Consider the following 12,875-nt stretch of genomic DNA (forward strand, 5'->3'; position numbering starts at 1 on the left):
CATATTTGGCATTTCTATATTTGGACCATTGGCATTGGACCAAGAAGTTAGCTCAATCTTTTTCTATTGAAATGCTGAAACAATTTCCCACCCTTTCAATTTCATACACTCATTCACACATACACATGGCCATTTCACACTCGATTTGACCATTTACATTTATTTAGCAACATGTACAGTCTGTCCAAACATGCTTTAAGTACCTTGCAATCTCCCGAACAACACAACTGATGAAAAGGCCGTATACAGTTTATATGGTGTTGTTTTCATTTCAACCATAAAAAAAATTCAAAAAATTGTAAAATCATATTTTGTTGTGTTTGTTAAGAATCCACACCACCCCCTGCAGATTAGTATACACATCGACACATGCCGTTTCCTAAAACATACACATTCATGGCCAAGTATCCCCCGTCTGATGAAGTAAAACATTTTCATCAGGAAGGTGCATTGGTAGAGAAAAATAAACTTTCAACAATGCAGAGCTTTGCAATTAGTATTTTCTTCACTGTTTTAAACAGCAAGTTTTCTACCTGAAATTACTGCTCAATAGTAGGTCAGGCTTTAGATCATTCATATGGTTTCACATTTTTTGCCCAGTAAATACATATTATGTATACATTACTATAGCATACCTTTAGTTTTAGATTGTAATACCTGGCCAATCTTACAACTTGCTTGAGATTGGCCAGGTTTGATTTGACATTAACTGACTGACAAAAATATAAAGGCAAATGATTAAAGTTTGAATTGTACAAGTTGCTTGACTGTACTGCTATAAGCTGAACAGTGGATGCATGCAAGTTTGGAACTGAATAGAAGAAAAAATAGGCTTTGGAAAAAACAACTTGTTGACTAGACACAAGACAAAAGAGTTAATAAATCCTTTGACAATCCAAACAGCCAAGTATAGTAGGACTTTAACCTTGACTTACTTACTGCAACACAGCAGATGATATAAGTTCCATATTTGACACCATCTCCCAAGAGTAGAACAATTCATTGTTACAGGCACTAACATAATCACTTGTACCTTCTCTACTCTTTTTACTGGACCAGCCAGAGGGGTCAGGATAGCCATTCAACACACATGCAGTATGCTCCAGCCAGGGCCAACCTCCATGTTAAGACACAATAAACAAAATACAGACAGTGGATGGATGGGTCACAGTGTATCCATTGAGCTGAGAGGCAAAAACAGTCAGGTTCCATGGTAAGGTCCAGCGAGAGATACGAGTAGATCTCTTTGGCTAGACAGCCCTCTCCCAGTCCCCCCTCTCAGTCCTGTGGTAGAGCTGTGGCTGACCCCCGGGGAACAGGCTATCAGAGTTGGGGTGTTCTAAAAGGAACTGGATGGTGGTCTTCATGTGCTGGACAAAGTGTGGCGGCTCAGCCATCGGAGAGGTGGACAGGTACTGGGCATGGGAGAGAAATAACAGAGTCAAAGTCTGTATTATGTCACTTTCAGGACTGCTGCTTCACATTCCTTTTGAGAGTTTTTGAGACCTTGAATTAAGCAAGGAAAATAGGGACATATTACAAAGGATGAGGGAGATTGTCTTTATAGGAGTAATTACTTCCACAATCCTTTACCTTTAAAATTGTGTCATCATTTTGTGACAACCAGAAGGCAATATCCAGATTTGGAGACCACTTGCAAGGCCCAATTTTAACAAGCCCTCGACTTGAGTCATATATGTCTGCCATCTGCAAGAAGAATAGAAACACTTTAACTGTATCAATGATCTTAGAATTGGCATTGTGTTCTTTTAAATATAGTGAATAAAACAATTAGCAAATTATTAATTTGAGGGGTAATAATCATCAAATATAAACACTGAGGTGGCTTTAAGTTTTTGTGTCATACTTAAAATTAGTCACACATAGAAAACTACAATATATATCTTATAGTACCTGTCCCCCAGTGAAGGTCCTTGCCGATCGCAGCTCCTCTGCAGGTCCTTTATGAGTAAATGACGAAGGGAACACTTCCCCTGTTTTAACATTCACACCTGTGCAGAAACAGACATGTATACCATATATTAGAGGTCACATGCCATTAACGCGCTCACTTTGTAGCATATTCATCACTTACCTATTCCGTATACTACAGGACGATGACTTCTTCCATCAACAACAATGTCATTCATTTCTACAAACACAGAACAGAATGGTAAAATGGATGAAGGCGGAACTAGTAAAAAAACAACAGTTACTGAGTATCAAAGTTACCTGTGATGCAACATGTTTCCAGATGAATATCCTCTTTCAGTTTCTGGAAAGCTGCTGTAAAGTAAAAAGAGTATTTTTACGTGTTACAAAGCTTAAATGCTGGCAGCATAATATCACAATAACACACAAGGTCAGTTGAAAGGGTATACCCAGTATGTTAAGGCTGAGTTTATGGGATGTTTTTGACTCATCGTTAAATCCCCCGGCAAGATGGAGCTCAAGTCTGCATAATGGCAAGCAAAAGTAAAGGAAATAAAGATCATTCGAATAAGATGTGCACCATTATTATGCATGTTTATTTGTGTGATTCCTACCTGCCCTCCTTACTGACGCTACTCAGAGACATCACAGCTTTCACAAGGAGCGGGACTTCAGACCAGGTGCTGGAACCATCACAGTGAGCAAGGCAAACAGCTCCACTTCCTACGAAAGAATAAAACATGGCAGACATTAAGAATGGCATAACTAACTACATACCCAGGCAGAATGAGACACACAGTAAGAATCTAATGAAAGGAATGTTACCGGTGTGTCGCAGAACAACCACATGGCAGGTGGTGGCGTCACCAGATCCAATTACTGAAACACATTCTGATGGGTACAACAAAAGGCAGGTGTCATCATTAGGATCCCGAATGGTTCACCTAAAGGACTATCTAGGAGTTAGTTAGAGACAAACAAATATTGTGATTCTAGATTTCATACCAAACAGTCCAATTAAGAAAAAGCAAAAACATGTATTACGGCTGAACTCACTGCATTAAAGACTACCGAGACTTCTGTTGGGGGAGACATTTTCCTATATTTAGGAATTGTCACAATAACCTCTGTGTGTGAGCTTAGCAATACGAAGGGTTGATATTCAGGTGATATGTTCCAATCGTGAGGCTTTACTTACTGTCTGCTGGTGTTGTGGCAGCAAACTCTCTTTGTGAAACATATAAGAGGCACTTTGGGTCGACATCAACAAGTAGCTTGGAGCTAAATGTTCTTGCATTTTCCTGTGACACAAGATAAAAAATATAATGTATTGTTTGAAAAAGAAACAAAAACAACATCGGTCTATAATATTCATTAGTGTTACTTCACAGTTATTGGTACAGACTGTACATCTTCATTTTAGGGATCTTATTGGTCGTAGTATTATTTGACAAAAAAATGTAGTTTTATATTTGTCAAAGTGAAGGAAAATGTAGACCTATCTTTCAACTGATGAAAGAGAAGACTCACTGAAATGTTATAAGTGTAAAAGTGTAAAAACAATAAACGCCCCCCGTCCTTTAAGTTGATGTTAGGTCAAATAATTCTCAATAAAGACTAGACAGAAGTTGCAAATATTGTCAATCAAGTCAGCCATCTGTTTTTTTTTTATTCCTATTTTGTCTTATTTGGTAGTTGTTCATTATATTTTAGGACACACACACACCGTTTACAATTTAATAACGTTACACTACTTCAGATATAACCAAGAAAATATCACATGATAGTTTGTATTATCCCGGACTGATTATTGTCTGCCACCACATACACACACACCCAAATCCCGTTAATAGATGTAATAACTATTTCGCTTTATCATTAACAGCTACTCTGTCAAAAAAATGATGCACTGTTACTTACAAAAGAAACTAATAAAAAAACTACTGACAGTATCTCAGCAAGCTAAATTCAGCCACACTTTCTAGAAACAAACCTGTAAATGTGGATATTTGTCGAACAGTTCCGCTGTCGAGCTTATGCGGTCAAGTCCTCTATTTTGAATTAACAACGGCATTTTCTTAAGGTCCACTTTAATATCAGCTGGTTATCCTACTATTATAAAGATCGTAACTTCATATTTTATGGCTTAATATCTCAAAATACGGAGTAACTGAAAAACCAAATAACCGAATGGAATTTCCTGAAGGCTTTCTTCTTCTACGGTTTCCGGCTCTCAGTTTCTGACACAGCGCCACCAACGGTTCAAAAGCACGAATGCGTAAACAAATCATATTCACCATTATTACTTAGTGAGCATTCGTACGTAGTGTCCGTAGTATCAAAACGAAGCTACGTAGAATTACTAGTATAATTTACGTCGCCAAAGAGGGCCGGGGGGGAAGGTGCGAGTCAGTTGGCCAACGTTACGTGACGCAGACGAAAACTGAAGCGTAGTTATCGACTAGCTAACAGACACCTTTTGCGTGCGTAAATAACATTTTATAACAGCGCACAACGTAAACGAGCCGGTGGAAAACGTTAAAGCGTAACGTTACGTTACAAATATCGCGGAGAGGATTCACTTTATTTCGTCAACATGAGAGGGGGTTCTTCCTACGGCGACCGTGGAAGAGACAGGTAACGTTGCGTTTGTTGTTCATATACGGAAATAAAACACGCACACAAATATCCTACAGCATTCGTTGAATAACGTGTCAACAACACAGGCAGTTTGGAAACTTCAGTATTCTCTCGAAAAATGCAAAACTGAAGAAGCTAGCTAGAGCAGCTCAACCCGCATCGAGGCCTCTCCCCAGCTTGTAGTTAGTTTAACCCTTTAACTGTCAACATTGCGCTGGGTCTTGGTCGTCTGTTGGCACGAACGTTTACTGGGCACCAAGATTACTTTGTTTTTAGGTCTGAAAATGATGTTCCACATAGTGGCCAAAATAACTACAACTATCAAGTATATGGTAATGTGTATGGTGAACCCTCCCGACTGTAATGTTATAAGCTTAGAGAGAGAGAAAAAAACAAGAGATGCAGACTTGCCACCCTGGGCAGGCCTTCATGAGAATCCTAAGTCTGCACTGTGACATTTGTTACAGACAAACCTAAAATGCAGATTTAAATTATCATCACGTGATCTCTTTGGTGACCATAGTAAATACAGTGTTGACACAGCAACTGCTGATATTTAGTCATTGGCATGTTAGCGACCGTGTCAAATATAAAATATACTTCTGCAGGCAATGCCTGGCTGATTACCCAATGCTCTTATCTCTTTGCCCCTCTCTCTCAGGCCACGGTTTGGGGCCATGAACAGTCGCAGTGGACCCCCACCAATGAAGTTTGGGAATCCAGGTGACCGTCTTCGCAAGAAGAAATGGAACCTAGACGAGCTTCCGAAATTTGAGAAGAACTTCTATGCTGAACACCCTGAAGTCCAACACATGAGTCAGGTAAATCGTTATATTTCTCTTCACACTCTCAAACATTAATGTATATTAAAACGTTTCTGGAAAGTGACAAAGTTAAGCATATGTCTGTCATTTATAATTAGTTTGAACGCCATCATCATATATGTTGTAATTGCAAGCAATATTTATACACCAAGCAGCAAATAATGACACATTTAAACCTCTTAATGATGAAAGTACAGGCATACCTAATATAATGTCTTAATCAGAATAGTTGTTATAGAAGCTATTCCAAAAAATATGAATAATTTAAACACCATGTCCGAATGTATGTTTCCTCTTTCTCTTCTATACCTAGCATGAAATGGAAGAGTTTTGCAGAAAGAAGGAGATCACCATCAGAGGCACTGGCTGTCCAAAGGCGATCCCTGCCTTTCACCAGGCGCAGTTTCCTCGTTAGTAATCCATAAAATACACACCGTAATGTCTGTAAGGTCTAAATGATCAGTTACAGTGTTAGTCAAATGTGTCTAACAAGGACTCATGGTATGTTTAGAATAACACAATATTGACTGATAGTGGTAAGGATTGTGCTTTGGATGGAAAGCCTGAAAGATAGAAACCAAATTTCCAGTACAGAGTGTAACTGTCCCCCTCCTTCTTCTGGCAGAGCATGTGATGGATGTGCTGATACAGCAGAACTTCAAGGAGCCAACAGCAATCCAGTCTCAAGGCTTCCCTGTGGCCCTGAGTGGCAGGGACATGGTGGGGATCGCACAGACTGGCTCCGGAAAGACACTGGCTGTAAGGCTACCTGGTCATCCTCCTCCATGATGATGACATTGTGTTATAAAAACATTTGCGTCATTCTCAACCATTCGCGTCTGTGCATTGACTTTGCATGGGATCTACTCGCGCGAACAATTCGCCATGCTTTTGGTGTGAACGCAGCATAAACCATAAAATAAATGCAAATCAAGTAAAAATGTGCATCAGGAACAGCAGCACAACTGAAGATAAATATTGGATCTCATGCAAGAACATTTTTGTATTCTTTTCTTTACTTCTTAATTCGTATCTTTACTTTTTATCTTTACTTTGTCTTCTGAGTGTTCAGCAAACGGTTCTAACTTAACATAACCGTGTAAATAACCAGTTTAAACATGATTGTTCATGAGAGTTTTAAAATAGCATAATTAATGCCTAATAACAAATAAGGCTTTGCATCCTGCCCCATATGTTTCATATTGAAGTCCTGCTTTCAGAGATCCATTAAAGAAATTAAAATGCGAGAATATTGGTGAACGTGGCGAGTTCATGCCACTTAAGAATGAATCTGGTTGCACGAGTGGTTCTTGCGTAAGGCCCAATGTTTAATTGAGTCTTTAAAAAAATGTTTTTATAAAGGATTAATGGGAGAAAGGATGAATTGTTTTGCTTGATTTCCTTTTGACATGATAGTACGATATGTATTCACTTGTCGCTTGTGTTTTTTTAAATTTCCCGGCAGTATCTTCTTCCTTCTATTGTACACATCAACCACCAGCCCTACCTGGAGAGGGGAGACGGCCCAATTGTGAGTTCAAATTACATTTGAGTTATGTTAGATATTGTTTTGTCTAAAGCATACTATTTTAGTGTGTGCGTACAATCAGCCTGTGAAACCTTCCTCATTCCTCTTTGGCCTCTCTTCACAGTGTCTAGTGTTGGCCCCAACCAGAGAGCTGGCTCAGCAGGTTCAACAGGTCGCATATGAGTATGGCAGGTCTTCCCGTATCAAAACCACCTGTGTCTATGGTGGAGCACCCAAAGGACCACAGATCCGAGACCTCGAGAGGGGTGCGTATGGTTGTAGACGGGCATGTACTATAGATAATTCAAAATAGTTACCCGTGTATCAAAAATCATCTTCAACATATACGTAGTTGTGTATTTTTGAGTACTTTCCAAACTTGATCAAGTTGAACAACATATTTAATTGAAAAAACACAGAGCTGTATCCTTGTATGTAAATGAATCACACACACGCACACACACACACTATCTCTCTTTTAATGTGCGACTTCCACATCTGCTGCCGATATTTTTAGTTAACACTGCTTTTCCCGGTGAAGTGTGGTCATAGCCGGTACAGCCAGTAATTGTTGGAAAGTGTTGAACTGTAAGTAAAATGGTCTGCTTGAGCATATAATAATGTGTTGCTTTTTGGTATATGTTGATTTTGTTTGACTCTAGGTGTTGAGATATGTATCGCCACACCTGGTCGCCTTATTGACTTCCTGGAGAGTGGGAAAACTAACCTGCGGCGCTGCACCTACCTGGTGCTGGATGAGGCTGACCGCATGCTGGACATGGGCTTTGAACCACAGATTCGCAAGATTGTTGAACAAATCAGGGTAGGCTCAGTTAGGTTCAGCTGATTTTAAAATGATCACCGTGACTTATTAATATAAAAGTACTTTAAGTTAAATCAGTTGCATGCTTTGTCTTTGTCTGTCTGTCTGTGTCTCTCTCTTTCTCAGCCTGATAGACAGACTCTGATGTGGAGCGCAACCTGGCCGAAGGATGTTCGACAGCTTGCAGAGGACTTCCTGAGGGACCACGTCCAGATTAACGTTGGTGCTCTGGAGCTCAGTGCCAACCACAACATCCTGCAGATAGTTGATGTCTGCATGGAGAATGAAAAGGATCAGAAGTAAGTCAGAAGTCATCTGACCTTAAATTACATTATGTCATGATTATCTCATTAGCTGCTATAATAGTGTGACGGAACACAAGCTTATCCTTTCACACCGTTGAGTCTGAGTTTAGTGCCAGTGATGTGCTATGATTGTGTGTCCCTGTTTACAGACTATTTCAGCTGATGGAGGAGATAATGGCTGAGAAAGAGAACAAAACCATTGTCTTTGTGGAGACGAAGAAGCGCTGTGATGATCTTACCAGGAGGATGAGGCGGCAAGGGTGAGACGTTACTGTTATGATACAACTTTATGACTTTAGTACTAGGATTAACTATCATTAGTAGTTGATAGACAGACGCTTTTCAGACTCTTCACTCATCTTCCCACTTCATTGTGTTTTTTTTATCTAGATGGCCAGCGATGTGTATCCATGGAGACAAGAGCCAGCCAGAAAGAGATTGGGTACTTGTTGGTAAGAATAACTGTAACACAGTGATACTACTTCCCTCCTGCCCTTTTGTTTATATGTAACTTTCCAGTCTACACTGGTGTTCAACTATCATACCTGTGGAGCCAGTGGCATTGAGCGTGAGTGGAGAAGGCGTCCATGTCTAATTCCTGCTAATATTTTGTTTAATCCTACAGAATTTCGGAGTGGTAAAGCTCCAATACTGGTTGCTACCGATGTGGCCTCCCGTGGTCTGGGTATGTCTGCTCACACCTACAGTTAAAGCTGCAGAATCTCGCATGATTGTCTCTTTGCTTCATTCTTTCTGCATTTTCGTGTGAATTATATATTTTTCCTATAAATATTATGAAGTGTATTATACACTTATGGAGTAACACAAGAAACAATCGTCACAGTTAATATAGTACGTGTGTACAGTAACAACTGCAACAATTATTTTTGACAATAGGTAAGTATGCTACAGATGAGACCAACTATATCTGGCAAAGTCTGGCAATACAATGGGGTAAAACCTAAATGCATTTCTCAACATTAAATGTATAATTATCTGCCTTTGACTATTGTCTGGTTGATATTATGTTCGTTACTTTTTTATAATTGGTATCACACTAGGAATTTTGTGGTATCCTTTTGAATTTGGTGATTTACAGTGAAATAATAATGCAGATTATATTTAAGAATCTCCCTCACTGTTATAACAGTTTAACGTAAGCCTAGTATGGAGGCTGCAGGCCTGCTGGGTTTATAGTCTGTTTCTTGTTTAGTCTGTTTCTGCACTTAAAAAGCTTCCTTCAACCGGGGCTCTTTGGCACGCTGCCTGAAAGGAGGGCCGAGCGGGGCAGATGCTACGGCTCACCTTTTCTTCGCCTTTTATAGCGTCAGTACAAATCAAAAGAAGATGCTGCTCATAGTACCCGTTCTTCCACAGATTAAATCATAAATTGTATTGTATAGTGAATCTTTTCTTCCCTAAAATCATTCAGCAAAATGATATATATCGTTTATTTTTGCGGATGCATTTGAGTAGGCCAGTGTCAGCTGAATTGTCTTAGGTCCACCAACAGGAAGGCTATGGCAGCTATCTAATTCGTTGGCAGGATAAATGTGAGAAGGGGGGATGAGTGAAGTGTCTTTGACTTGCTAAAATCCCTATGACCGTATCCTTGTTCTTTTTTCCCCTCTTCTCCTCTCAGGGTTTGGCAGCACACGGCAGCTGTAACAGTCTGTGCTGCTGTCAGTCACGTTAAAGTAGACGCGTGGCTAGTTTTAGAGGGATTAAAGCCCTCTTATTCCTCTTGGGTAACTTAAGATCCCCCTGCCCCGTATTGTCAGTTTTATATCCAACGAGCCTTCCTTGGGAGAAGCCTGAGGTTCCTGTATGTCTGCCCATCGGTCCGTCCCAAAAAGCAGACAGACAGGGGAGAGACAGTTAGATGGGCTCGTCTGGATCCAGTCCTGGCCAGGGTCTGAGGAGGGTCCTGCCATACAGCGAGAGAGCAACATAACCAGCCGTTGTGTGTGTTTAACGGTTCTGCTCCCGTCTGACCTTGCTGGTGTGTGCAGAAGGTGAGGGATGAATCCTGTCTCCCTCCCCCTCAGCCCCTCACTATAAACCAGGACTGATCAGGGGGAACTGACTACCTTTGTAAAAACAACCTGACGGGGGTAAGTACCTCACCGGCCCTTTCTCTTAACTCCTCCATGAGCTCACCATACATTCAGGTACTTCCATCGTGCTCAAAGAATAGCACAGTTTTAAAACTGGCACATTGTCATTCTGTTATTCAGTCGGTCTCGGTTGGTGAAATGGTTTCCCGCTGTCATGTTTGAGGGGGAAAGGTCGACTTATTGATCAGCAGTGCTGTCAAAGCTCCACGTCTTATGTAATACCAGCTTATCGTCACACATTTTGACCAGTATTCATAATGATGTGAAGATTATGAAGCCGTAACATAATTTCTGTTCAGCTTGATGTCAAAAACCTGAAGTCAAGTTCGGTTTTAACTGCATCGGATTTAAATCAGTTATAATGGTGGTTAACTAAAATTAATATTTGGATTTGTGAATTCTTTTCACGGTGATAAAGCAGGTAAGTTACTATTTTTGTTTTCAATTTTTATTAACAATATATACATCTACATCTTCATATATATATATATATATATATATATATATATATATATATATATATATATATATATATATATTTACATACAAACATTAGCTTTTTTTTTGTTAGATTATAATTTTTTTTCCCCCATGACATTATCATATTTTTTCCTTTCCTCCATGCTGTAAAACCAATTGCTCTTTATCCAAAAGATGTGGAAGACATCAAGTTCGTCATCAACTATGACTATCCCAATTCCTCTGAGGATTATGTCCACCGTATTGGACGTACGGCCCGCAGTTCCAACAAGGGGACAGCCTACACCTTCTTCACCCCAGGGAACCTGCGGCAGGCACGAGACCTGGTCCGGGTGCTGGCGGAGGCCCGGCAGGCCATCAACCCTAAACTGCTTCAGTTCGTGGAGTCGGGGCGTGGTGGAGGAGGAGGCGGTAAGAACAATTTAGTACGTCACAGTCCGTCATACTGTAAAATGGGATATAATAATACTGACATTTCGTTTGTGACAGGTGGCAGAATGCGTTACCGTGGCAGCAGCTCCAACAACTCTAACCACATGTTCCAGAGGCAAAATGATCGCAGCATGCATGCTGGCGGTGGCGGTGGCGGTGGCGGTGGCGGCAGCAAGGACAGCCGCAGTAGCTTCGGCCGTGACAGCCACAACAACCATGATGGAGGCCGCTCCACTTCCTCTTTCAGGGACAGAGGCCGAGATCAAAAGAATAGCCACAGCGCTGGCTCAGATCAGTACCAGAGTTACAGTAGCGGCGGGGGCGGGGGCTTCAACTCCCGCAACGGAGGTCAGGATAAGTCCAGCCAGCCGCAGGGTCAGTTTAGCCAGCCTCTTCCTCCCCCTTCATTATCAGGGGGGTTGCAGCCTCTGATGACTCATCAGTTTGCTGCACAGCAGCAAGCGCTCATGGGCTTCGTGGGGCAACCGCCGTACCCTTTTGCTTCTCCACCCCCTCCTCCTCCAGGCCCTCCACCTCCCAGGAAGTAGAATTAGGAGCAGGAAGCACCGAGTTAATTTGTGTTACTTAATGTGTTCAAAGTGTAATTTTCTTTTTACTCTTTTTTTCATCTCCAAGAGGCGGAGATTTAAAAAGAAAAAAAGCATATAGCTAAGGAGGTAAGGGCTTATACCATTCATTACTAAACTTAAAACTTTGACCGTTCTTTTTTTCCAACCTCAACTCAACCTTGTACCATGGAACACATTTCTTGTTGTCATTTCATACAAACACTACAGCAGGGAATTTCATCAGTTTATATCCATCAGCTGTATTAGGATTTGATGACAATGAAAACCAGGCCTCAGTGGTACGTGGTTGAAAGTGCTGGTCTATGGGAATGTTTTATAGTTTATACCGTCCCAGTCCAGAGTCATGTCTTTCTCTCTGGTTTCATTAAAGTTAGATATTTTTTTGTTTAAGGTTTTGACAAGCATTATATTCTAATTATTGCATTGTGTTTGTTTTTCTAAATACTGAAGAGATGCATCCAAGTTGTGAATCTTATTTCATACTGTTGATACCATGCAACCACAATTCTTGTTTGGTTTTGTCTCTTTACTCGTTCCTGTCCTTAAGCAAGAAAAAAAAACTTGGTTCTATTTACTTGTAACTCCCATGTTTTAAATAGCAGATCAGATAATGCAGACCTATTTTAGTATGGATTGTGGATTAAATTGTAGTTTGTTGCTTTGTTTTTCATTCATCTTGTATTTTTCTTCATAAATAAATAAGAATCAAAACAATATTTTCCTATTTATTTTTTATTTATTTACTTAATTATTGGTCATTATTTATACGTCAGGTAAATTTGCCATACAAATGACTATTTGCCTTAAATACACATTTGTAGTACATTCTCAATTTGTATCCAGCAGTATGTACATATGTATGTTTTTCTGTATGTAAATATACATCATGGCATGAAGCTTTTCTTTACATTAGGAGAACAAATGGAAAAGACAGTTTTCCTCTTACAAATACACGTTGAGGCCTTGTTACAACACTTAGTTTTGTTATACTTTAGTTGTGTAACAATCTTAAACATTTGGATCAAGTTTAGTTGATTGACTCCCTTTGGGTTTTAAGTGACATGTTTCTAGTTCCTTAAGTTCTTCTTGCCAGTCAAAATGAATGTGGGAGGTCCAGTCTGATGATGCACTTGAAAGCTGGCGAAGGATAACAGATTTGCATGCAGTGCTTGTTCATGTTCATGACTTTTTGAAGTGCACTGCA

The 12,875-nt window shown here is 40.2% G+C and overlaps 2 protein-coding genes across 2 annotated transcripts; one reads left to right on the forward strand and one right to left on the reverse strand.

Annotated features, from left to right (window-relative positions):
- Window positions 1-140: 140 nt before the first annotated feature.
- Window positions 141-4,165, reverse strand: ntan1 (N-terminal asparagine amidase). The gene is made up of 10 exons (XM_034544021.1): window positions 3,926-4,165; window positions 3,131-3,233; window positions 2,758-2,823; window positions 2,547-2,655; window positions 2,382-2,455; window positions 2,233-2,286; window positions 2,096-2,152; window positions 1,915-2,012; window positions 1,594-1,707; window positions 141-1,415 (listed from the first exon to the last, which is right to left on the reverse strand). The coding sequence occupies exons 1-10, from the start codon at window positions 4,004-4,006 to the stop codon at window positions 1,251-1,253; spliced, it is 921 nt and encodes a 306-aa protein (XP_034399912.1). The 5' UTR covers window positions 4,007-4,165; the 3' UTR covers window positions 141-1,250.
- Window positions 4,166-4,311: 146 nt separating this feature from the next.
- LOC117728713 (probable ATP-dependent RNA helicase DDX17) lies at window positions 4,312-12,385 on the forward strand. The gene is made up of 13 exons (XM_034529511.1): window positions 4,312-4,569; window positions 5,234-5,393; window positions 5,710-5,806; window positions 6,022-6,155; window positions 6,862-6,927; window positions 7,049-7,190; window positions 7,587-7,747; window positions 7,874-8,046; window positions 8,202-8,312; window positions 8,443-8,504; window positions 8,678-8,737; window positions 10,824-11,060; window positions 11,139-12,385. Exons 1-13 carry the CDS (start codon window positions 4,529-4,531, stop codon window positions 11,627-11,629), a joined length of 1,935 nt encoding a protein of 644 aa, XP_034385402.1. The 5' UTR covers window positions 4,312-4,528; the 3' UTR covers window positions 11,630-12,385.
- The last annotated feature ends 490 nt before the right edge of the window (window positions 12,386-12,875 follow it).

This window comes from Cyclopterus lumpus, chromosome 1 (assembly GCF_009769545.1).
Source record: "Cyclopterus lumpus isolate fCycLum1 chromosome 1, fCycLum1.pri, whole genome shotgun sequence".
Lineage (NCBI taxonomy): Eukaryota > Metazoa > Chordata > Actinopteri > Perciformes > Cyclopteridae > Cyclopterus > Cyclopterus lumpus.